Source organism: Actinia tenebrosa, unplaced genomic scaffold, assembly GCF_029948245.1.
Source record: "Actinia tenebrosa isolate PJP-AT-01 unplaced genomic scaffold, QUT_ActTen_1.0 PGA_scaffold3__52_contigs__length_22856419, whole genome shotgun sequence".
NCBI classification, from domain to species: Eukaryota; Metazoa; Cnidaria; class Anthozoa; order Actiniaria; family Actiniidae; genus Actinia; species Actinia tenebrosa.
Window position 1 is genome coordinate 15,377,010 of NW_028292580.1, and position 26,695 is coordinate 15,403,704.

General features: G+C 34.1%; 2 protein-coding genes across 10 annotated transcripts in view; one reads left to right on the plus strand and one right to left on the minus strand.

Moving 5' to 3' along the window:
• LOC116294487 (A-type voltage-gated potassium channel KCND3) lies at positions 1-25,857 on the minus strand. 7 transcript variants are annotated; one of them, XM_031702100.2, is made up of 5 exons: positions 25,735-25,857; positions 17,002-17,040; positions 4,700-4,809; positions 1,385-2,523; positions 1-1,083 (listed from the first exon to the last, which is right to left on the minus strand). In XM_031702100.2, the coding sequence occupies exons 4-5, from the start codon at positions 2,419-2,421 to the stop codon at positions 858-860; spliced, it is 1,263 nt and encodes a 420-aa protein (XP_031557960.1). In that variant the 5' UTR covers positions 2,422-2,523; positions 4,700-4,809; positions 17,002-17,040; positions 25,735-25,857; the 3' UTR covers positions 1-857. The 7 variants fall into 7 exon arrangements, with proteins under 7 accessions (XP_031557960.1, XP_031557964.1, XP_088891512.1 ...); XM_031702104.2 differs by lacking the exon at positions 4,700-4,809; XM_089035386.1 differs by lacking the exon at positions 25,735-25,857 and having other exon boundaries at positions 17,002-17,159.
• Positions 1-26,695, plus strand: part of LOC116294482 (uncharacterized) — a 103,930-nt gene that overhangs the window by 3,098 nt on the left and 74,137 nt on the right. For 2 of the 3 annotated variants that reach the window (XM_031702084.2, XM_089035381.1), the window contains exon 4: positions 22,730-22,809. The gene's annotated coding sequence lies outside the window, so the exon portion shown is untranslated. The remainder of the gene's footprint in view (positions 1-22,729; positions 22,810-26,695) is intronic. The other variant, XM_031702085.2, reaches the window with a different exon arrangement.

Below are 26,695 nucleotides of genomic sequence, written 5' to 3' on the forward strand. Positions count from 1 at the left end.
TTACTTGTAGTTAGGGTTTATTTTTTTAAACTAGATGTGGTGGTCGTAATTTACAGGTGTTTTTTTAACGATTGTAGTCGTTACAAAGAAAGGTTTCGCAATGTTGGTTGCATTTCCATGTAGGTCGTTTTAATATAAATAATAAAATTATATTTCTACTTTATACCTTCTTTCGATATGAAGCAATGGTTAGTAAAAGTTGGTCGCATTTACGAGGTGGTCGTGTAGTTATAATAAGATAATTTATATCGTAAAAATTTTGAGTGGTCGTTTTACTAAGAGTTGGTCGTATTTCAAGTGGTCATTTTGGTATAGCAATAGGTTTTTCCGGCGTATGCCTTTAAGATATAGTAATTGTTTTACTGAAAGTTGGTCGTATTTGAAGGCTGTAATTTTGGTATAATTAACTTAAGGTTTTTCCGTGTATTCCTTTAAAATGTAGCGGTCGTTATTCAAACGTTGGTCGTATTTCATTTTGTACTCAAAAGTTGGTTGTCTGTCAAGGGAGTCATTTTGATATAATTAACTTAAGGTTTTTCAGTGTACTCTTTCAACATGTAGTAGTCGTTACTCAAAAGTTGGTCGTATTTCAAGGGGGTCATTCTGGTTTTTCGGTGTATTCCTCTAAAATGAAGTGGTCGTTACTTAACGCTAGGTGTTTCGGCGGCGTATTGCCTTCAAGATCAAGGCATCGTTACAAAAAGTCTGTTGTATTTCAAGGCGGTCATTTTGATATAACTCAAGGTTTTTCGGCGTATTGCCTTCAAGATCAAGGGGTCGTTACTAAAAGTCTGTCTTATGTACAAGGTTGGATATAACCTCCCTGATATAATTGACTATCTATTTTTTACACTGGTTTATAACAGAGTGGTGCTTGAAGTAGTAGCAGGCTGGTCGACATGGCAGTTTGCTTTGGTAGGACATTTTCTTGAAGGCGAGTTCTTTGTATTCTTCATCTGTTCCTCACGTTCATTCCCCTCTTGTAGTATAGGGATCGGCAAGGCCAGCATGATAATACCCATTAGACAACAGATAGACCCGACAAACTTTCCAGGTATAGTCTTTGGTATACAATCACCATAACTAGAGGTATCAAATATGATTAAAAAGGATTAATAAGGTTGAGTAGGGTTAAATAAGGCTTTGGACTTGCGCGTTTCTCCCACTACACCGCTGTTATGGGTTTCCTTATACTCTTCTCGAGGGAAGCTGAGGCAAATTCTGAGCCCCGTGCTTCCACGGATCCTCCTGCGGACACGTGTTGTATTCCGTGTCAAGAAATCCATACGCTCTGGGTTATGCGAAAACTACTCAACTGAGTCACGTGAAAGGTCTACTCAGTTTCCACTGCGCATGATCATGACATCATAACAAAACTACTTACCCAACAGTCATCATGGTAACAATTGTGTACCACATGGAGTCAGGAATACTCGTGAACTGCTTGGAAGATTTCCCCCGTTCTATGAAGTAGAGTATGCTTGCGAATAAGATATTGGCCAATAAGAATGCAAAGAATAGGAAACCCAAGTCCACGAAAGCTCTTTTCAAGGCGTGTCCCATCTTTCTCATCTTCTTTGAGTGACGAGAAAGTTTCAGTATTCTGAACATTCTTAGAATCCTGAGAACGACGAGTGCATTTGTATTTTCTAGTAAGGCTGGTTCTTTTTCAGCTATAAATTGCACAGACAGATGAATATAAAAAGGGAGGATTGCCAGTAGGTCTAGGATGTTCATTTTTTCCACAACAAATTTGAATCGTTTTTCAGCGGCGTAAAATCTTAGGATATATTCCAATGTAAAGATCGACATACAGATCGCTTCTCCAATGAAAAACTCCTTTTGATAAACTTCCGCACATGTTTTCCCTCTTTTACACTCAATTGTTTCGACAATTGTCGATATTACACTCAAATATATCAAAGTCGTTATGAAACTTTGAACAAATCGCGAAAGTCTTGTCTCGGTCGTTTCAAAAACAGTCCTTATGAATCTGCGAATTCGTGTATTGATGCCAGCGGTTCTCGGTGAGATTGCGTCATTACATGGACAAGCATAGGGTTGGTTGAATGCATTGACACATTCTTCGTCATAGCAACAGTCGTTGATTTCATCAAGCGATATGCCAAAGTACTGAAGCTCCTCTTGAAATGCATCAAAGCAATCCTCAAGCGATAGGTGTAGCTTTCCAACCTTGTAATAATTCAAGATGTAACGAAACATATGAGGATCTCTATCCAGGAAGTATTCTTTCTTCTCCTGGTCGAAGAACAGTTTGAGAGCCTCGCTTCCTAACAAGGTGTTTGGGTATTTCTTTAAGGTACTTTCCCATGTGCTAAATTTTCGACCACTCACGTTTAGAGTTACGATTTTATCATCTTTTCGCATATATCTTCGACCTCGCCTTGATTGTAGTGTCATGCATTCACTGTTGGGATTCCTGTGATGCAGTCTCGAAGAGCATTAAGCACTGTTCACGACAACGACCTTGTACCGCTGTATTTTCTTGATTAGCACTTTTATCTAAGAAAAATCATAAATAAATTAAGACCTTTAAAAAAATTGCGGTTACACTTACTAATTGACTGAAAGATGAAATTAGCCATCACTCGACTACCCGAATCACCTCTAATTGATTTCCTACTTTGTACTTTTGTGGCTAGGTTTCATTCAATCTTGTTCGATTGTTCGCTCGTTTATTGGCCTGTTCGTTCGTACGTTTCTTGCCTAACTTGACAATCGTAACACCTCTGTTCTACCTTTTTTTAGCCTGTTCAAAGGAAGATGACCCAAATTATACCAATGCAAAAGACGTCTGACTCCCAAAATTGTTGAACACCGACTCGCTTTCTCACACGATTGCGTAAAATGTTATAATCAGCGTTTTGGTATGTCAATGATTATTGACCTTTTGAATTCGAGTGTATGTTAACATGAAAATACAAAAATCATACTTTATTTACATAAGAACCTCCTATCAGTATTAACATTTTATTATTAATTTGTTGCATTTCTTTTGTATTCCATGCGTCCATTCAAGATAATTTCATTGTAGGTCGACTGTCGGTCGTTTTATTTTCGTGGTTAGAAATGTTATATTATTTGAAATGTTATACAATTACACCACAGGTCATTAATTAGTTTTTAAAAAATATTATTCTAAATTATTAAAAAAAATTATTGATTAGTCTCTTCATAACAAATGTTTGTAATGTTCATTATGGAAAGACTAATTAATATCCTATCGTGTACTTGTGGTTTTTAAAAAGTTAAACCATGAATACTTAAAATTATTTAATGTGGAAATATTTGGGCAACCTAAATTTAAGGCAACAGAAAGAGATGAAAGGTAATAGAATTGAAAATAGAAATAAATACTCGAGCGAAAATAAGTAGAAATAGGAGCGAAAACTGGAAAGGAAAGAAATGCAAATGAGAAATGTAAACTGAAATAAAATAGAAGGAAAAAATGAATAAAATGGGCAAAAGAAGAATGAAAATAGATTTTAAAAAAGTATATAAAGAAAAGTAAACGAAAAGGGAAGCCATAAAATAAGTAAAGAAGAATAAAAAGTGTAAATTTTGAAAAGAAATTGTACTGAAAAATGAGTCGGGGGTTAGATTGAAAAGAAAAGGTTTAAAAATATAAATACCAGTTATTTCTGAATTACATAAAATTTAAAGCCTTTCAAAGGTAATATATGATGAATCTATTGGTTTACAAACTATGACGTTAACCGTAGAAAGACATTCTTTATTCTCCACGATATATGTAAAAATGTAATAATTATCGCTATTATTGTGGTTTGAAAGCCTATACCATATGGATGAGATGCTCTTTAAGATCCCTGGTGCGTTAGCAAACAAAGAATCAACTTAAACACCTTTTGAATGGTCTGAAATCTGACAGGGCATCACTTAAACTCCACTTTATCGCAATGAATGATTTCATTAGTGCACTTTGCTCACGAAATCTTTTCCAAGTAGAAAAATACTTGAAAAAAATTAGGCAGGGTAAATGCAAAATTTTATATGTTTTTGTTTGTTTCTTTGAATTGATCTATTATAAAATTAAAATAAGAAACAGGGTCATCGTCTTTATTTTACCGCAGCTACAAAGCATAGCCTAATTGTTTAACATTCGAGTATTTGATTGGTTAACGTTTAGTGAAACATCAAGCATATTTACTGATTGCATGAAAATTTAGGTTAGGGAACGCCTATTTCAATCGTTCCATTTACACTTGGGGGGTAAAAAAATGAAAAGAAAAATCTGCATGCGAAGCATAACGCATTCGAGCGAAAGGATTCAAAGGATAGATGAAAAATTATATTACATTTTGTTAAAAACTTTAATGCCTGAATCCAACTGTTTCCATCGGTTTTTCATGTGATCTTGGCAGTATTTTGCTTTGAGGCATTGCGAAAATCTTATAAAGACACACTTTCATTTTACAGCAAATAAATAATGACTATGTATAGCATCACATATCTGGTATTTATGAATTCGTAGAATTCTTACTTATACCTTTATTTTAACTTGCAATCGAATATAAAGCATTTAAGCTGTCTGTTGTCACAAATGACCCACGAATTTGATCGAAATATAATTGTATCAAAATTGCATATTGTTGATTTTTCGGAATAGAAATTCAAGTCTTTTCGCTTGAAATTAAACCTGGATTTTGCCTTACAGTACCTTTGACCTTGAAGGAATTGTGTCGTATCGAGTAGATCGTCCAAAGGTCTTTTAACTTGTTCTCGTCAATCTTGTCCCTCTGCCGGAGGTAAAATTAAAGTGCGCTGCACCTGTAATAAGCCCAGAAAAGGAACATCACTTTTTGATTCCAATCATGCTGTGAAATGCCGGAAGTCGAGAAGACAAGTGGAATATTTAGAGGAAAAGTAAAGTGATAACAAATATCGAAGAAATGGAATATTCCTGCTCCTGGAAATAATGAATTTGGGTTGATTTTATTGTAATGCGTTTCACCTTTCGTCCGTTTTTTTAGGCAAAATATCAGAAAGTACTAAATGACTATTGCTTGCTTATCTTGCGATATGCCTTCAAGAAACTTTAGATTTTAGTGTGTCTTTATTAAACATGCATTAGATAATTGGTGATAAAAAAATCAGATTTGATCACTGTATCTCCAAATTAAATAATGATGTACTACCTTTTGATTTCTTCATTTTCTGTTGTTTTTTTATTTTTTTCTGTTCGCCTTTTTGATTTAATGGGAATTTTACATGTAGATGTACAGTCAATACAAATTATTCATTACTATTCGTGGCAATTGATTTATTAGTTATTATAGATAAATACGAAATGTTGTAACTATTGGATTTCATTAAAACTATGGACTAAATTTATTTTAAGCAAAGACCTTCGGTTTTGCATGTAGATTTACGATCAATACAAATTATTTCTTACTATTCGTCTCAATTAATTTATTAATCATTATTAATGAATACGAAAAATTATAACACTAGTGAATTGAATTAAAATTGTCGACTAAATTTATTTGAAGGAATAACTCAGTAACAAACTTGTAACAACAAGTGCAGGGGGTTAATTTAGAGGGGGTGGTCAGTCCCCCGACCCCCAACCCCCCCTAACCATTTAACTTCATTTCTTCTACTTTAAATTTGATGTCAAACACAGGGAGCCTTATTCAAAACTTCTAAATTCCATGCTCAGGGACTCGATTTTCCAATTTCTCGCGAATCCTCCTCTGAGGAATATCAAGGTGTGAAGAACAAAAGATGTGGTTGTATCGCGCTATACCACAATCAACACGTCTGCTATCAAAGAATAGTTCTATAAATGGAAAAACCCGACGTACCTATTCATATCAATGATTGCTTTTGAATCCCATTTGAAATTTTAAAGAAATGTTTTCGCTTATTTTACCGAGTTTTTCCTTCAAATAAACTTAGTCGATATAATCGCTTTATTTTATAATTAATTGTGACCAAAATTAATGAAAGAAATTGACTTTTGTATTTATTTATTTGGACGAATTTGTCTGCATACTATATTTTTTTAACCTTTCGTGGTTTAGTATTGTTCTTTGTTTAAATCTTCCATGTGCTTAATAATTCTTTCTTCAAAAATCAAATAAACTATAGTACCTGGTAATTTATTGTGAAAGAATTATTCTGTAGAATCGTAGAACGATAATAGCTAGATGTGTTTACTTTCAATTGTGACTAACCATCTTTATTCATGAGTGGATTATTGTTAAGGACGAAACTTTTCCGTCCGTCCCCCCCCCCCCCCCCCCCCCCCCCCAAACGAAAAAGAAAAAGAAAAAACCTCAAAAGCATCGCGGCCACTACGTATTATCATTACCTCATTAATATTTACATATTAAGAATGACTGTTATTCTTCCTATCATTCAATTAGACTCGCAGCATGAACGAATTATGGGTACATAGCCTAAAGATCAATACATCCCGTTGTCGATAAATATATAATATAGTAATAGAATAGCCTCAGCCAAACCCGAGGCATGTCGCATTTTTGAATATGTAATTTCCTTCTCTTATGGGCCTCACTAATCAGTGTTCCTATAACAGTATAGCCAATCAGGATACAGGATTCATAAAAGTCCACAAGTTCGTTTATCAATTGCTAATGTCATTAACTTTCATTTTTCGTAAAGTGTTCGTTGGATATTATCACAATTAGGGCAGCTTATAATCACTGTTAGCGCCATGTTAAATGAGATCTCGTACTGGTATTTATGATCACGAGAACTAAAAAAAAAACACTAAAGACCATTGTTCGATCAATATGGTTGCCGTACGACCATGGCAGAATAATATATAAGTGAGATCTCGAGTCCTATCTTCGAATGTAGACAAACGTCGTCTCAAGTATCTCGAACAGCCAAAATGTGATAAGAGAAAGTATACCATATGATAACTAAAACGTCGATGTTCTATTTCGGACTCAGTGTCATGCGTGGAGAGTGTTTTTTTTGGTTCTATTTTCAGTATGCCTCAAAGGTTTTTCTTTGCTTTCTGCAGTTTCTCTACCTCAAAAAAAAAAAAAAAAAAAAAAAAAATCAACTTCTAAATTGCATTTGGAATCCAGCGAAAGAAGAGCCACCCTTAGGAACCACTGCTCATTCCCTTTTATTTTTCCATTTTCCTATTTATTTCATGTTTTAATTATTGGCCGGAAAATATAATTTAATTACGAGTGTTAACCACAAGCCACCAAATGTTTGAAGACAAAGGCTATTATATCTTAACTGAAATGAGCTAGCCTTCCCACTCTAACTTTATATAGAGATAGTCTTTTTTAATTGAAATTAAATTTTAATTTTTTTTTTCATCGTTGCTATTCTGTACACTTTTGAAATGTTCATCGCGTCGAAAATTCTCACAACGGAGCAGTAATTTCTTCCTAAAGTTTACTTTTTGTCTAATTCGTGTTTACCTTAACTGAATCGGTTCTTAATGAAATTTTCGATTCATTAGTATTGTTGCTCAATTGCTGAATTTAACTCGGCCGTTCTTCTTTGAAGCGGCAGAAAGACCACGCGTAATGATTTGTTTCAGATCTAGTATCCAAGCGATCAATGTAGTTTTCTGGTATTTTTGTCGAACGACAAAAAAATGATCACATTTAAAGTAGGATGAAAATTTCACTTAAGCCATAGTTAGGCACGAAAAAACCTGCAGTAAATGGGTTTTAAAAGTAAATTTTCAGATAATCATATAAAATTGCATGGAACTTCTGAGAAAATGGCACATGTCATGTGATCTCTGAAAACGCACTTATTTTTTGTCCAGAAAAAATATATTTGAAGTTAGACTTTGAGGAGCTCTAGCTAACTATAGTTTAGCTTAGTGTTCATATGGCCACGTAAACATAATACAGTCGTACGAATATTGAAAAAGAATTAAAAAATATAAGAGTTTTTAATTTTCATCTCGGCAAATTCGTTTCTACGTTTGCTACAAAGGATCTCATATCAATATCTATAATCGGCTTGACAACAAACATTAAAAAAATGAACGAAATATGAAAAATAAAAATAAACACATCTCACTGAGTAGGTTTATCCAATTTAAATGAAAATGTTACTGAGAAGTACCATAGATAGAAACACCATTTAGCGAATTTCAATGTAAAAACTTACCTCTTTTCAACAGTCGTAGTTATAGGATTTTGAGTAAAATTTTGCCTATTTGGAAAATGCGCCGGCTTAATAAAAATTCTAAGACTGTAGAGGCACTACTACGCCAACTGATGTCATATGATATCCGGTGTTTTGAAATTAGTAGCGAAAAGACGAGACCAATAGTCACTAATATAAATAATTCATACCAAGCTTGGCAGTTGTTTTTCGAGACTCATGAAGTTGTGGCGTAGGATAACGATCATGCGACGAAGAGTGACGGAAAACATGACGTAATAGGTACTTTATTTCTGCACTGAGTCTGTTTTCGTATGATTAGGAATAAAATCAGTAAGGAAAAAAATTTCGAAAATAGTAGCGAATGGACGAAGCCTTGAATAACGAATAGCGAGAGGGGAAAACAAACAAAAAAAAAAAAAAAAAAAAAAGAAACGAAGTGAAGTCTTCTGCTAATTTATATCGTATCATTAATAATTTAATGGACATGCTATCCATGATTCGCTACTTAGGCGTGCAAATCAACCTGTTTCATGGTAATGGCTTCTCAGCGAAAGCTAGTGTAATATCGTTCTAACAGTGCCCGACTTCATATTATTTCAGTCAGTTCTTCTTGTTACTCAGTTCTTGACTGAACTTTCACAATATGAAATTATTATTTTCAAAACTTCTATTTCACTCTTAGCTAAAATTTCCTAAACTTAACGAGATATATACCAGCATGCATCATGGTAAAATTGTTTCTTGCCTTAAAGTAGCCCTTAAAAAAGTATGTACATTACTTAAATTTTCAAAGTTTCAACAAAGAAAATAACAGCGCATTTTAGTGCTTAACGTCTTTAGACTTTCCTTTTACGTAAAGCAATACAGAGAATCCCCTTAGCGGTAGAGTTATTTTTGGTGTGAAGTGTCCAAATTGAGTGACTCCTAATCTTCAATTATAAACTAGTGACAGTTGTAACTTCATTTATCTGCGCGTCAGTTCCTTTGGCGCACGTAACCCACTAGAGCTTAAGTACTTTCCTGTCTTTACGCCTCAAATATATTTATACCTTATAATTTTATAATTTCAGTTACTGTATATTGATGGAGTTCAGCTTTATCGAGATCAATGACGTGTGGTCCCTTTTCTCCTTAATGACTTGTCAGGTTTAGGCTTTTCAAGAATTTTTAATCTGATGTTTATTTGAAGTCTCTCTGAATAATTATTGGAACAACGTATGTCTAGACATCTCCCGTTACAAACTCTCAAATGAACATCAATATCTTTACATATGCGTGTTTGAGTATCGATCGGAATGATATTGATAATGTATGTGTTTTTGCCTACAAATTGTTTCTTTTTTTATTTTTATTTTTATTCATGTTGGTGAAATAATGTTGCCTTTAATTTCGAACTGAAATGTCAAGTGCTGCTTCGATCCCGCATCCATTCAAATTTTACATATGTATTTTTTCCACTCTTGTTTGTCTTTTTCAGCAAGCTGTTTTTGTATTGTTTATTTTGCGAATTGATAATTTGAAATCCTGAATTTCATTAGGCATTGTTTACTCCAATAAATCGATTTCAATACTACAAAAATTATATTATGAATAATATTAAAAAAAAAAAATTTAAGCCAATTCTAATTTTGCTAAAAAGTACTGGATATTTTAGAGCGATTTCACCGTGCAAAGTCTCAGTTTGACCGTAAAAAGACCATCCCAAAATAAATTGAACGGTTGATTTACCATTTTTCATATCTAATTTTGAATAATACTAGCACTACTCACCTCGTAGAAGTTTTAGGATATTAAGGCGATTTTTAAAATCGAAATGAGACCCAAATTCAAATGGCGTGGCGCTTTAAAATTCACAGTCTGTTTTCGTGTGAGTATAGTCTGTAAAAGATATATATATAGGCTAGGAATTATGGGGCAACATCATGTCCTTGAAGTAGGTAGCTGAAAGTGATGCCACATGAATCTGTGCATAACAGGTGATGTTTACCGTGTTCTTTTAAGATTATATGCAATTTTGCTGTCTTAAGTTGACCAAATAATAGTTGTCGGTGGTACACATCTATCGACTGTTAATTATAACTAAGGAAACTATTGACGTAAAACCCACGAAATTAAGTTTCCACTGTAGATTATATTGGGAGGTTATGTAATTAGGCTGTAGAGAAATCTATTTTGATTCGAAATTAGAATTAAAAAGTAATATCATTCGAACGTTGTATTATATTGTATTGCATTGCATTGCGTTGCGTTGCTTTGCGTTGCTTTGCGTTGCTTTGCGTTGCGTTGCGTTGCGTTGCGTTGCGTTGTGTTGTGTTGTATTGTAACTCATTGCTTTAAAGATGAAAATCCTTAGTAATTTTTTACTGGAAAAATGAAACTATTTTATCTGGAATATGAACATGGCTAGTGTAAAGGAAAAGGTATCTCTTTGGAATTGTGAGGGGGAAACTAAACCACCTTGAATTAGACTAAATAATAAACGAGTAATTTGTTTTTCTTTTAAACTTAGTGCCGAACGAGTGCCGAATGCATTATGCATTGCGTTGGCGTTTTCTAACTTGTAAACACTAAAGTTTAGAAGAAGATTTGACATGTCACATTGAGCATTTGCATAAATTATTGACAAGTCACTTCTGAAAAAGGGCACTGCCGCTAAAATACAATTTTTTCCTTCTTCTCTCTTTTTTTCTTTCATTTTTCTTCCTTCCTTTGTCCCCTTCCTTTCTTCTTTCTTCTTCATTTAATTGTTTTTCTTTCATTGTCGTAAGATCCTTGAGACGTTGAAAAATGCTCCTAATAAGGTTTTATTGTTATATTCATTATTCCTTTTTCATATTTTTTTCTGTTTGAAATCGCATCTGAATAAAGACCATATTCGAAAGTTAACCCTTAAGAGAGAAGTGAAAATTTTTATTCTGTCAGTCTTTGTTGCCTGTCAATAGACTCAGTTTTCAGCTGGTTCTTATAGGGCGGTCTTTCCATGGTTTTAGTCAAGTGTTTATGAAAGTGTGCATCTATTTACTGGCTCCGGCAACTAAGATTAAGTTAAAGCCATGGAAACCCGTTTTTTTCTTTTTCGGGCAGACAATTATTGGCGGGAAAACCTTGAGGCATAATCCTTCCATCGTATCATCTATAAAACCCTATGGTTGTGGTTAGTAGTCAGAGGACCAATCAGTTAAAGAGTGTACAATCTTTTTAAGTATTTTATTGCCTTTAAGTTGTAGAAAGGTTAAGGTTTAAGAATTGGGGGGGGGGGGGGGGGGGGAGGGGGGTGTTTCCCTTCCTAGAGAAGCTTGAAGCGAAATAAATCGGGGAAATTCTCTAAATAATTCTTTACTCGCTTATGTACGGCAGGACCAGTGGTGGAACTTAAGAACGCAATGGTGAAAGGGGACGCATTATAACAGGGAACCGGAAACCGCTCCGGGTGACCCACGGGTACGGTTTCCTACGATCATGCGGTCACTAGAAAATCTTAACTATATTTTGATACCTTGCATGAACACATCGAGCACAGCACAGCACAGCACAGCACAGCACAGCACAGCACAGCACAGCACAGCACAGCACAACAACGCAACGTAACGCAACGCAACGCAACGCAACGCAACGCAACGCAACGCAACACAACACAGCACAGCACAGCAGATACCTTGCATCGAGGAGTATTCAGTATTTTTCTGTTTATTTGCTGAATTGTTTTCAATAGAAGATCCGCAATGCTATGCGTTTTGTAGTTTGCTTACACTATAGTGGTCATTTAGAAGCCTTGAATCAAAACCGCCCAAACAGGAAACACTTCTAGTTTTTGGTTCTCCCACGATGATGTGGACTTTATTTCACTGAGTTTAAGAAGGCTGATGTCTGTACAAAACAGTCTTTAATGAATTATTGTGGGTTTTTGAGGGGGCTTGGAGTGCAAAACTTTTATTCTATTTTGAATGATCATCCAAATGTAGACAAAACGGCTTTTTTGTGAAATTGGATCAATTTGCGTTTAGTATGATGGTCATGTGAATTCTTATTGAAATAAAGGAATAGGATCAAGAATAGGAAGTAAGGAAAAGGAAGAAAGGAAGTACATAATAAAAAATATAGTCTTGAAGCTAATAAATAATGCTATAAAATGAAATAAAAGAAAACTATTAAAGTAAAAGAAAAAAAGTAGAAAGAATCTCTGTATTGAAATAAAACTAGAACAAGGATGAAGGGGAAAAAAGAAAAAAACAGTTAAGAAAAATATAAGGTGTTGAAGCTTAAAACTCGATGATTCTGCGCTAGAATGACGGTGAATAAAAAAAAACAGAAATAAAAAAGCCAAGAGAGAATACCAATCTCATTAAACATTTGCTTATAATCAAGCCGCTCTATTCCTGAAGGAGATTTCCCTTCTTTTTCCTTATATTTAATAAGACAAGAGAATTAGTTGAAAATCCAGTCCTGCAAATTTCCCCCCTCAAATGATCAAACAACTCTTATACAGCAAAGGAACGAGTCATTAGGTATAGTTTTTTAATCAATGTGGTTTCTTGAGACATAACATTTGCTGTTTTTATAAATCTTGGTTTTACGGTTTTTCGCGCGGCTATCACTTTCAGCATGGAAGATTACTGTCACTTTTTTTTTCAAAAACAAATGGTGGCAATATTTATGCATTGATGGAAGAATTGCCACTAATTGTCTGATCTTCTACCGCCAAAGGGAGACTAATAATCCCATTTATCCTGTCTGGTGGCCGCAAATGATTCATTACATCAAAATTTTAAAATATTGGCATTGGCATTAATAATTTAGCTTTTCTTTGGTAGTTGTATAGTGACTATTTTTCTAGATTCTGTTCTAAACTAGGATTTCTGATATGTGAATAATACATACATATATATATATATATTTTTTTTTTTTTTAACAAGATTTTATTGTATTTTAATTGATTGCGTGTATTATAGCATTCATTACCTCGAAGAGAAAGGCAAGAAACTAAATTTTTTTGAAGAAGAGAAAATGATTTAAAAAATTATTAGGCACACGGAAAACGCTAGAAATACTATTTTTAATCTTTCTATGCTATCAAATGTAACACCCTTTCTTGTAGAAGGAAAGTATTTTCAACACTTCAGCTCAGTTTACTGCTATTCATTAATTCAATTTCATACAATTCCCTTTATTTTTAAAATATAGGTAATGAAGAAAATTTTTGATTACAATTGTTCATTTAAATTTTTTTACAAAGCCCTACACAATTGTAAATTTTCCTCCGCCTCATCCAAATCCAAATGTCGTTTAAGTGAACTTGAAAGGCAACTTTGAGTTTTTTTCTTAAATCCAGATAAGTGGGAGACATTTATCAATAATCAATGAATATTATTATTATTATTATCATTATTTATTTTATTTATTAATTTGTTGCAAATATATTTAGATATTGTATATATAGATTTTGATCACATTCTTTGGCTAGGATTCTACGATAATGCATTATTAAAGCTACTGATTGTTAATATTCAAATTAATTAGAAAAAAGAAAAAAGAAATTATTATTAATATTATTATTAATAATATGAAATCGATGCAGCATTACCACCTGACATACTCCGTCAAAGTAACCCAAGCAAGAGACAAAGGAGCAAGCTCATGGCTCAATGCGATACCAATTAAAGAACAGGGACTTACTTTGAATAAACAAGAATTCAGAGATTCTCTTTGTCTGCGTTATAATATACCGTTATCGGGTTTACCAAGTTCCTGAGCTTGTGGTACAACCTTTTCGGTAAGCCATGCACTATCTTGTAAAAAGGGAGGATTTGTTGCACAAAGGCATGACAATGTCCGTGATCTACTTGCCATACTTTTAAACAAGGTTTGCAACAACGTTCAAAAGGAGTCACAGCTTATCCCATTGGATGGCGAACAATTTAATCTAAAATCTACTAGCACAAGTCAGGATGCAAGGCTCGACATCAAAGCTGGATCGTTTTGGGCACAGAGAGTAACTGCATTTTTTGATGTAAGAGTATCGCATGTTAATTCCAAGAGCAACCAAAACAAATCCACTTCTACAATCTTCAAGGATCAAGAAAGCGAAAAAAAGAGAAAGTACCAGCAAAGAGTAATCGATGTCGATATGGGAACTTTTACGCCCTTAGTTTTTGGTACAAATGGAGGAATGGGGGCAGAATGCCAGATTTTTTTAAAGCACCTTACTGAGAAATTAACCAAGAAGACAGGGGACACATATGCAAGTACTATAACATGGATTAGAACTCGATTATCTTTTGAAATAATTAAGTCAGTACACATGTGTGTCAGGGGGACACGAACCCCTTTTTTTATGGACAATGAATTCTTGAATGACTTTAATCTTAACGCCAATGTAGCGGAAATTTAGAAATATTTAGATTTTAATAATAATTGTATAGTTTTAATATAGTATTATATCAGTGTGAAGAGCTGGACTCGTCTTTTGAGCTATTAATTTATTTTACAAATATGTCTTCATAGATAAATAAGTATATATTATATAGATTTGTTATTTTATATTCATAATCTTTTCTTTTTTGTTTTATAATTATAGCAATATTCTTTTAATATTATTAATATTATTATTATTATTATTATTATTATTATTATTATTATTATTATTATTATTATTATTACCGGCTTGGTGTGAAATATAGGTATTTTTAAAAACTATAAATACTTAGTTCGCATAGAATTTTTCAGAAAATTCAAGACAGTCGACTTATAGATATTTCCAAACCAAAATTGAGTCTTAGATAAATTTCATCTTTACAAGTTGTCATTTTAAAATCACTTTTCCTGTACTGCAAGCGACCAAGAAAGGCTTAAAATTCTCAAGTTCTTTTTCGATATTTCAGTTTAGCTGTTGCTTGTATTGGCCTCAATAAGCGAACCCAATTCCCACGAAATTATTTTCTTCACTTCATTTAAGTATTTCACTTTGTATAGAGATTCTCATTTTTCATGCGTTATTTTCAATCTAACGTGTTTTTTTTTTTTTCTGCTAGAGGGCTCTTTTGTCATAGTCTCTCCCAGTGTGGTTAGATACTCAGTTCTCTCAAGTGGGTTATGAACAAAAATTTTGCTATTGGTTTTTTTTTAAGATCACTGTCCAAGGTGTTTTTAGTGATGTAAAAGCATATTTAATTTTTTTAATTAAAAAAATAATTTCGCCTTTTTTAAAATTCTATTCAGTCCCTGAATTAGTTAAATCTACATTGGTAAGTTAACTTTACTTTAACTTATTTTCCTCGGTTTTGGGGTTAAATAACACATTGATCATTTTATAGAAAAACGTTTTCTTATTCATCTGCAATCTTTTTGGTCTTATAGTCAAATTTTGTTCATAAGAATTCATTCCAGAAGACCCTGAAAATTGTCTCACTGTCGGTAATTATAGTGTTTCATTTTCAGAATATTTCATCTTGAACTAACCTGTCCGCCAGTAGCTTTAGTTCGCTGAGAAAAATCACCTGATACCTTTTTCGTATAACAGCGCCAAAGCCAATATCTTGTTGTTGTTGAACATTTGAAAGTATCTACCGTCAGACTACATTCAATACAGTAATGTTTAGTCCATATCTCTCGTAATACCAGCAAACAGCACCGCTATATATCCATATAGCGGCCTAACGACTGACCGCGGTTGACAAATGGACAAGCAACTAGCCCAAATTCATGTATATTCACGATAGAACCGGTGTAACCCTATCTACTGGGCGTTAATAATCAAGGATATATTGTCTTTTGATCTCGTAATTCACCTACCCACCAATAAAATCCTTGTAAGGTGAAATCGTATCATTTCGGCTTAACTATCTTAGACAATTTAATATCGGTAATGAACCACTAAGAAGCCGAACCTAAATCTGAATTAGTAATGAAGGTAATCTTGGTGAAGGTGGCTTCTGTATAGCCACATTAAACTCTAACGAAAAGGAAATCGGATCTTGGTGTTTTCTTCGCTATCTTCTCGTAGATAAATTGTAATCTACCGAAAAAAGATGTAGTAGATTTTCTAATTGGTAGTTTTTTTTCTCTTCAAATTACTTTAAACCTTGGTTAATAGCACACATTATATTTATATAGGAAGGTTTACTACAGTTAAATAAATTATTGTAGTTAGGATTAGTGGTCTTGGAATTCTTTCTTTCAATTATGAATCATCTAGCAATATACTTTAGTACTTTAACGAAGACACGCGAATTTAAAGAAAAAAACAATAAAATATTAAACATCTAACATCAAAAACTCCGAAATTAGAAAGTAAAATGGAAAGTAAGAAGAATGAAATTAGATTTTAGCAGGAGTAAGCCTAAGGATGTTTCAGTCAGCGAACAAATAATATTTTTTAATAAAGCTTTAAAATGTCATGGACACATACGTTTTTTTGAAAGGAGATTTTAGTTTTGAATGCGGAAATTAAAACAAATCAAAAACCAATATCTGCCAGAACAACTCGAGCGGCCAAGTCATCAGTCAGTGAAATCAACATAATATCAATGACCGATTAGGCATGCGCAATGGAAGTCACGTGGTCATATAAATGCTACTACACGCTAATGAAACACCAGCTTCAAAAGTTGAAAAATGCCGACTGTGGCCTTCGATTTTGCCGTAGATTATATTCTATTGTTAGTGTTAAGACTCGATCATTAGGTGATTACGATAAAGCAAATGCGCTGAAGTTGTCAACATTCGCTGTGGTTTTGCAAATACCATATTCTGTTCGGTCTTCAGCAGAGTTATTAACTCTGGTCTTCAGGGGTTTTTTCAAATTTTTTTTTAGAACTTTAAAATAATTTTTGAATGTTTTTGCCTTACCTAACAAGACGAAAGGAAGTGATATGACGTCTGCCAAAGCTGAAAAGAAAAAGGATTTGATAGAATGAGGAATCAAGACTGGTACTTCCTTCGTGATGCTAGCAAAAAGATATGAAATGTACTAAGCCTTGTTATCTTCTAATAAATTTTATAATGTCATTAGAGATATGATTGTTTCTGACCCTAATAGCCAAAAAAATATTTCGGGTGAGTTATATCTCACGAGGACATCAGTGTCTTATTAGATGCATCACCTGTCCACCACCATTTATTTTAAATCTTAACTGTTGCCTTAAAAAATACTTGGATAGAAATCAAAGAAATTAATTAGTTTTAATTTTACGCGTTACAAATGAGCCAGTCTGATATGTCCTGTTGATCTGGAATAGTGATAGACACTATCAAACTACCAAACTTTCAAAATATTTATAATTTATATACCTATTAAATTAATCACTAGTGCTTCGGGAACGTTGTGCCGGTGTAAACATCGTAGGATGTTCTTTGAGGTTAAGTAATCTACGCTTGCTCTACTCAAAGTTATTAAAAAAATCTAAAGGCTTAGTAATAAATGACTTGTATAGAACTTCAGTTCCGCATAAGATAGCAAACATCAGAGGCGGTATATTGGGTATATTGTGGTCTAGCTCAAGGACAGACAACTTTTTTTCCATGTTGCCTAAGGGATGGAACATTAGATAATTGAGAGGGGGGGGGGGGGGGGGGGGGGGGGGGGGGTGAATTGCAGGAATTTTGGTTGCATGATATTTTTTTGGCTCAACCCTTTATTGTTTACACGTTTTTTTTTGTTTTTTTGTTTTTTTGTTTGTTTTTTTTTTGTTGCGTACAGTTAGATATGTTTCTTCTAGCAGAAGAGGTTGCACGATATTTTTTTGAGGTTAAAGTGCTTGCTCGATATTTTTTGGGGGATTTACGCAACCCCCCTCCCCCCCCTCCCCCCCCCCCACCCCCATCAACTATCTAATGATCCGTCCCTAAAATGGTGTTGTGTGCACCGAAGCTGGACCGCAATGCATCCTGTTTATGTAAAAGACCTATATGCTGTATGGTGAAATTCTCTCACAACTATGTTGCAGACGGCAAGATTCCGATAAACGTTTCACCATCCATGTAACAGGCTTTTAAGAGTGGCTGTCCGTAACGGTCGAGAATGGCGGGACAGCGAAGGAATTTTCAAATTTCTCATATTTTGTCAGAAGACACCCTTTGGTAAGCTCTTTTAAAAAATCCAGTTTAAAACTTCAAGCGCTTTTTTATTTTGGCGAATTTTACGAAAATCTAAAACTCGACTTCCGGTTTGCTCTGGACCGGTGTGAACAGCCCAAAATATTACCCATATTTAAGAAGGCCTCACTCGTTCAAAAATACTCCTATCGATCTGATACTTTTTCAACATTTTAACTAACTATCAGACTCCAAAAGGGATAAATAATATTTTTGGGAAAATATTTTGTTCTCGCTTTTTGGGATTTTTTTTCGATGGCATTTCAAGCAGCTACGACGCGAAGCAAATTTTAGCCTAAATTGAATGCCCTAAATTATCACCTGGTATATATTTTATTTTCACTAATACTATATGATCTGAAAGCTTGTTTATTGTACTTCTTTTCCTGAAAGTATTAGCCTTGGAACGCAAATACTTCCTCGCGATTAATCGACTCTTCTATGTAGCATACGGCGGTCTAATTTCGGATTCAGAATCAAAGCGCCTGCTTTATAAATACTCAAAAACTTTCTTGGATCACCCAGAATGAACATTTTAATCGTAAACAACATTAGTTTGATGACTGTAAACTATACTCCAGCTATATATTATTGACTTATACTTTTGTACTGGAATATTTTAGAGAGTAAGGACTTAAGCGTACGAATTCTAAGTTAGAAAAAAAACCTTTAGACCCCATCAAACGCAGGGTTTTTTTATTTTTCTCTTTTCTTTGTTTTTGTTGAATATACTTGCTCAAAATCCTCCCAAATTTCAATTAGTTCCACGTTATTCGTAGAAAAAACAAACTCATTTTTGTACTTTCTCAAAATTAATGGAATAAGTTAGAGGACACTATGATTGAATAAACAAACTGAATTAGTTGAGAAGCGTGGCACGTGAACGTCGATCACTTGTACCTTTCTTGAATTATATGAACTAAACAAACAACCTTTATGTTTTGTATTTTTTGTCTTTATCTCTTGTCAAAATTAATAATAACTAGTGACTAAAGTGCGTGCAGTTGCTTTCGTACTATTTCATTTAAGCCCCTTTCCCGATAACGTTACACATTTGATTCGCATCAACACTGCCTACTCTGTTTTTTATAAATCGTCCTTGTTTTAAGAGAAGTCAGTGGCTAACAAACCTGTTTCCTTTCTTATTCATTCGTCTAGAATGAACTGTTTGACAGGAACAATTGTATGGTTTCTATCAATTACGGCCGCAATCGTAAACTACATTCAAGGTATTTGGTGCTTTGCTCTTTTAGGGGAACAGGAACATGTAACTCTAGAGCCTCACAGAAAATCTGCAGCATTGTTACCTAGAGAGTTTCTAAGTCTGTCATTTTTCACCATTGGAACATATATCGTATTGGTCGTAAGTGACAGGGTGCTGTAGTTGGCAGGGCCGTAACCAGGGGGGGCACAGGGTGCACGTGCACCCCCACATAAAAGCTTAAGGTCCGCCGATTTTTTTATTCGATGTGCACCCTCCCTGTAAAAGTTCTGGTTACGGCCCTGGTTGGAAAGTCGAGATAGCTGCTTCTACAGTATTGTACTGGGAAAATTATCATCTTCCTCTATTGCGTTTGGGGAGATAGCAAGGTCTTCAGGGACGGTCTGGCCGAGTACTTGAAAAGACGCAAGCCGTCGGGACCTCGAGCACGTCTCATGACCTTTTCTACAAATTCTGGGTTTAACTTTCTTCCTAAGGTTTACTCAATGTTGAGCTTGTTGACCAAGTAGGTTCTCTGTTTTTTGATAAAGCGGTCAGACTTTTTATTTTCTTTGAGAGCCCAGCCTCTTCAGCAGATAAATCCGAGGTCCTCATATTACTAGACGAGAATTTTAGGGTCGGTAGAAACCCCAACCCCCTCTTCCAAGCTTTGTATTTGACGGCCTTAGCAAGATCAAATAGCGATTGTTTCTCAAGAGATTTCGACCATCTCTCAAGAGAAAAATGCTTTTCAAGAACAGAGAATCTTCGCACTCGCACGCAGCCGCCGCCAGAGCACCATACCTTCATTTAATTAAGAATGTAGTTTACTATTGCGGCTGTAATTGATAGAAACCATACAATTGTTCCTGTCAAAATGTTAAAAAAAAGAATAAGAAAAAGAAAAAAAAAACCGGCTGCTCAGCTCGACGATTAGCTTGCCTACTGAGCAGCTATTACCTGAATCTTGGCTATAAACATTAATGTTGTAAAGCATAATTTGATATACATATATATATATTTTTTTTTTTTTTTTTTATAAAACTAATAAATAATTAATGAGGAAAACACAATAGAAATCACGACCATGAAGGAGGTTTTATATCTGATATAGATTCGTCTTCATTTGCATAAACTTAAACTTGGATTTTCTTGGCCAGATTCACTTCAATTTTGAAAATTTTAGTGAAACACAAAGGAACTAACCTAGACGTTTGATAAGCAATCTACAGTATGAGTGGCCGTGTTGTATTCGATATACAATCACTCGGCTACGCCTCGTGTTTGTATATCGGATACAACACGGCCACTCATTCTGAAAAAAACGTCTGTCTGATGAGTGCGTAAGCACGAAACTCGGAGTTACAGTGAACATGTCTCGTCTTTAATCCAATCTTTACTATATATCTGTTGCTCTGCATCCCTACGCATCGAGCACTGTTTCACCAGTATAGACCACATTACATACTTTGTTATATATATATATATATATATATATATATATATATATATATATATATATATATATATATATATATATATATATATATACAGCCATTTGCAAAAATTATGGCCGTTTCAAATATAAATACAACTATATCGAAAGTATATCAGACAGGGCGGGATATCATTCTTGATATTTTTTTCCAGAAAGCCCTAATGATAGACAACTTGAAAAATATATAGTGGAAGATATCCCATAATACTTGATATGCTTTCGATATACTCGTATATGTATTGGAAGCGGCCATAGTTTTTGCAAATGGCTGTATATATATATATATATATATATAATATGTTATTATTATTGGTAAAAAGATACTTGTTGTTCCTGTCAAACAGTTTATTCTAGGCGAATGAATAGGAAAGGAAACAGGTTTGTTAGCCACTGACTTCTCTTAATGAAACAAGGACGATTTTTGGCTTTTTCATTTAGAATCAAGTTAAATCAATCAATTCTGAAACCCCATATAAAAACAAGCAAAAACAGCAACAAAAGAGAAGGGAAAAAAAGCAGAGTAGGCAGTGTTGATGCGGATCAAATGTGTGACGTTATCGGGAAAGGGGCTTAAATGAAATAGTACGAAAGCAACTGCACGCACTTTAGTCACTAGTTATTATTAATTTTGACAAGAGATAAAGACAAAAAATACAAAACATAAAGGTTGTTTGTTTAGTTCATATAATTCAAGAAAGGTACAAGTGATCGACGTTCACGTGCCACGCTTCTCAACTAATTCAGTTTGTTTATTCAATCATAATGTCCTCTGACTTATTCCATTAATTTTGAGAAAGTACGAAAATGAGTTTGTTTTTTCTACGAATAACGTGGAACTAATTGAAATTTGGGAGGATTTTGAGCAAGTATATTCAACAAAAACAAAGAAAAGAGAAAAATAAAAAAACCCTGCGTTTGATGGGGTCTAAAGGTTTTTTTTCTAACTTAGAATTCGTACGCTTAAGTCCTTACTCTCTAAAACATTCCAGTACAAAAGAATAAGTCAATAATATATAGCTGGAGTATAGTTTACAGTCATCAAACTAATGTTGTTTACGATTAAAATGTTCATTCTGGGTGATCCAAGAAAGTTTTTGAGTATTTATAAAGCAGGCGCTTTGATTCTGAATCCGAAATTAGACCGCCGTATGCTACATAGAAGAGTCGATTAATCGCGAGGACGTATTTGCGTTCCAAAGCTGATACTTTCAGGAAAAGAATTACAATAAACAAGCTTTCAGATCATATAGTTTTAGTGAAAATAAAATATATACCAGGTGATGATTTAGGGCATTCAACTTAGGCTAAAATTTGCTTCGCGTCGTAGCTGCTTGAAATGCCATCGAAAAAAAATCCCAAAAAGCGAGAAAAAAACATTTTCCCAAAAATATTATTTATCCCTTTTGGAGTCTGATAGATAGTTAAAATGTTGAAAAAGTATCAGATCGATAGGAGTATTTTTGAACGAGTGAGGCCTTCTTAAATATGGGTAATATTTTGGGCTGTTCACACCGGTCCAGAGCGAACCGGAAGTCGAGTTTTAGATTTTCGTAAAATTCGCCAAAATAAAAAAGCGCTTGAAGTTTTAAACTGGATTTTTTAAAAGAGCTTACCAAAGGTTGTCTTCTGACAAAATATGAGAAATTTGAAAATTCCTTCGCTGTCCCGCCATTCTCGACCGTTACGGACAGCCACTCTTAAGAATGCATTCTAAGGGGGATATGAGAGATTTACTTGATGAAGTTTTGGGTCTTATTAAAACAATTTCTATTATTTGATTCTAGCAATGAGCTGTACTACCATATACTACATAACGAGCTAACGAGCCATTCAGTCATTCTGATCTACTCTTGTTTACAAGTAGGTAAGAATTTTGTCCTCCGTATTGGTCAGTAAAAAAAATCCATCGTTATCTTTCCAAAGGTCAATGGAAAACAGGACAAAAACCAAAAACCCCGCCATCTCAAAAGTCCTACAATCCCTTTCGGGAGGGTTTCGTTACAGTCAATTCCATTAAACTTTAGAAAAAAGGCGATGAATGACTCAGGTAAACAAAGTTTCTCACGTGATGTTTTGGCTATTCCCATGAAAACGCAGGGGCGGATTTCACATATATTTCCACTTAACTAACTGTTTGAACTCCTCCGGTTTTACTTTTTCCAATTTCAGTTTTCTCGCCGAATTATCTTGAATCGTAACTCCTAGTAAATCCTTTGTCTTTTTCCCTCGAAACGTGAAACCCCCTTTTTTTTATTCCTCTTATTTTTTTAAATTTTGTCTTCTATCTTAATCTTATATATTGTTAACTGAGTCGTTTCTCTTTGACTCTATTTCTTCCTTTTCCTTGTGTTTCCTTGTCCATTTTTCTCCTCATTCATCATGATTATTACAACCAGCGTTAATTTCTAACCGCAACATAATTTCCCCACGTGTACTTTATACACCTTCTTAATCATGCCTGTCGCTTAGCAACGACGAGTACATCGCTTTATAAATCTCCACCTTCAATTTTCACTCTTTGTTTGGCTCAAAAGCCAATATTTTGACAATGCTGTAATTATGTGTTGACATATTTTTGTAACCCTACAAAGATTCATGTCAGGTGTCATTTCGTAAAAGGCATAAGTTGAAAATTGACAAATTGACAAATTTACAGATGTTAGTATGTCTGAAGGTATACTGAGTGCAGCTATAGGTTTTTCACTGAGTTTCGAAAGGGTTTATTTTCAATCGCTGACAGATACAGACCAGCATAACACTAACCGCCCCCATTAAAGTATGGTATTTTCAAGAAAACTGGCTAAAATGATAATGACGATCACGTAATGGCAATGCATGTAGGTCTCATATGGCCGACTAACATGTCGATTCGTTAATTATTCAGTATCGTTGCTTTATCGAATCTTTTGAACTTCGCCATTCTGCGATGTTTCCGGACGAAAGCGGGCAAAATGCAGGTTACTTTTAATTCCGCCGGTTGATTTGTTACGCGAGGTGCAAGCCGTGGTTTCTCATTTGTTTTAAAGCAGGCTTTCTCCTATTTTTGAATCCGATAACCTCTTATGAAAAAGGTACATAACACGAATAGTAAAACAAAAAGGGTCGGTTCTTTTAATGTTTTCCAGAAAGGAAACTCTAAGGATTTTGGTTTAAAATCATTTCAGTTCCACAATGTTACAATTAGCTTAGACATTTCATTCCAAACTTAATTTTGATGTTATCTTTAATTATATCCGGAAAACTACGAAATGAGCAATTCGTTCTGTAAAAAAATGTTGCTAACTATTCGATGACAGAAAACAACAGCAAAGACTGATCATTTTTGAAGAAGAACGTTACTAAAAAAACTAAACGTTTTATAGAGAAAATTGCGAGTACCTTCATCTATTAAACCGTCCCTGGTTTCGTGCGACTTGTTATCTTTTTCCCGCCTTTAACGTCCCAGAAATCCACGGCCTCTTATTTATGTTTACTACTTCCGAGAATATTATACCCGATTGTATCACCAACCAAACGCAATTTGTACAAAAACCCAACAGGCGCAAGAATAATTTATGGCCTCTCACTAGAAGTTTGACAGCTTTTATGATGTTTCTCCTAGAATCCTCGTAATAATAGCGATATATGACGAGGTTGCCATCGAACAAAGGACTTTATATCAATCGAATTTGGTAATTCATTACGAAAAACTTTTAATAAATGTCTTGAATAATTGGCCATAAAATTTTCAGTTGTACTGAAACAACACTAAATATCTTTCCTTTACATTCATTTTTATTAAGCTCCGATCTAAATACTCGTCAATCTTCATTTCCGTAAACCTTTAATTATTGAAGAAATCTATCCAGGTGTAATGCTTTTTTTTTAACGACTTTGTTTACTAACAAGCAACTTTTTTGAAAATTAGGTCAGTTTTGTACGTTTTTGAGAGGGTGGCATTAGTGTTTCTGTGCTAAAAAAATGCAAATGTATTTTAAAGCGTTTGCTCGAATGTTTTTTGGATATTAATGAAATCTTAGTGGTAATTGAATTTCTCTGATCATAAAACACATGGATTTTGTTTTTAATTGTGTTTTGGTCATAAATACTCAGAGATTAAAAGAGCTGCCATTGTCCTGTCCGGCTTAGTGTACAATATAGACCGATATTGAATGGGCCAAAAATATCAATGCCAAATAAAAGCTTTGTTTTTCATCAAGAACTAGTAGCTTAATTATATTGAATCTGGTACTTGCCTGTATGGGATTTGCTTTCCAAATCTAAAAGAACCAAAGACTGAGAAACGTGATTTGATTTCCAAACGATAATAATAAAATTTCAGGCTTCAAAAGCAAGTTCCGTTCAAACCATTGCTATTTGAGCAATGTCTTCCATCAAACTTAGCACAGATGTTTTGCTTTATTTTCGCTTTGTTTGTGATGCTCGTAGTTGTTTACCCAAATCTAGAAGTAATTTTAGTCGTAAAATAAATGCAAAGGTGTGAATTTCAAACAAGAAATATCACATATTCTTGTGTTTTCGAGATAAAATTTAATTGTTTTTGTTGCCATATAAGAGTTGTTTTTTTAAAAATTCCATCTACTTAACTTAATACTTTGGCCTGTAACTTCCTCCAGGCTTAAAAAAGGACTGTTTCATTCACGGATGCTTTGACCTGATTTGCTTCTGGTTTCATCTTTAAATCATAAAGCGACAAAGAACTATAGCTTGAGCATTTGAATGTGTTTGTTTGCTTATGATCCTGGCATCTATTTTCTTAAATTAAAATCAGTTTTGCTAGACTTCTTACCTGTCTTGGTTTTTTTTCTCACGAGATCTCAATCTGATCTATTAAATTTTGTACGAAATGTTCAATAATACTTTCATATCCTACATAGAGAACTGAACATGACGCAAACATTAATATTTTTTGGAAAACAAAATGCAACAGAATTGGATTGAAAATGTCAAACAAAAGGCTTGTATAATTGCAAATTTCGCGACCAAAGATCAATAACACTATGTTCAGTGTGTTATGTGGGGGGCGTATGCAAACAACTAGTCAGCGGCAGTTAAGCTTTTAAAAACAAACAGGACTTGTAGACCTGTCTTTGTGCTCCTTAGTAGCCAACTAAATTACAAGCTTTGATGAATTTCTATTGATTCTGATATCGGTCCATGACGTTTTTGGGATTAAATGAGTTTTCCTGACATAAGCACCTAGTTCAAAGTGCCATGAATGTAAATGAAAGCAAATGTCAAGAAAAACAATAAACCCATCTGCCACGCAAAGCCACACCAACTATAATTACCACACTAAAATACTTTATCTCCTTAAAAACCTCGCTTCTTGTACATCCATTCTCTCCTTCTGGTGTTTTAACGTGTTTATTAATAAATAAGGTATGCAAAAACTAAAAAATTAGTTTCCGAGAATATTTTATTATTCACGTAAAAAGTCTTAATTTTGTCTTAGGATTGGTTATCGCCGCAGGGGGTCTGGACCGGACAAAGAGTCTAGACACCATTTAATGTCGGTTTTTAGGTCCAAGGTTGTCTTACTTGTTCTATCTATTCATTTCCAAGCGACGGTCGTTTTTTCTTTTCAACTTTTGAAAACAATGACGTTGTATTGAAATTGATCCTATTTCTGATTGGCTTAAAATTTTCTCCTAAAGTATAATAGTCAATTTTTTAGATTTTCATGAATAATCTGGAACGCCAACTCTAATGATATAAAAAGTAGGGTTCTTTTTTACATGGAGATTTTG

Bases quoted from the DNA above. Each gene is read 5' to 3' on its own strand.
- LOC116294487 (XM_031702104.2), bottom strand. From the start codon at position 2,421: ATGACACTACAATCAAGGCGAGGTCGAAGATATATGCGAAAAGATGAT. The intron at 1,084-1,384 runs GTAAGTAGTTTT...TGATACCTCTAG, and splicing joins GTTACCATGATGACTGTTGG to TTATGGTGATTGTATACCAA.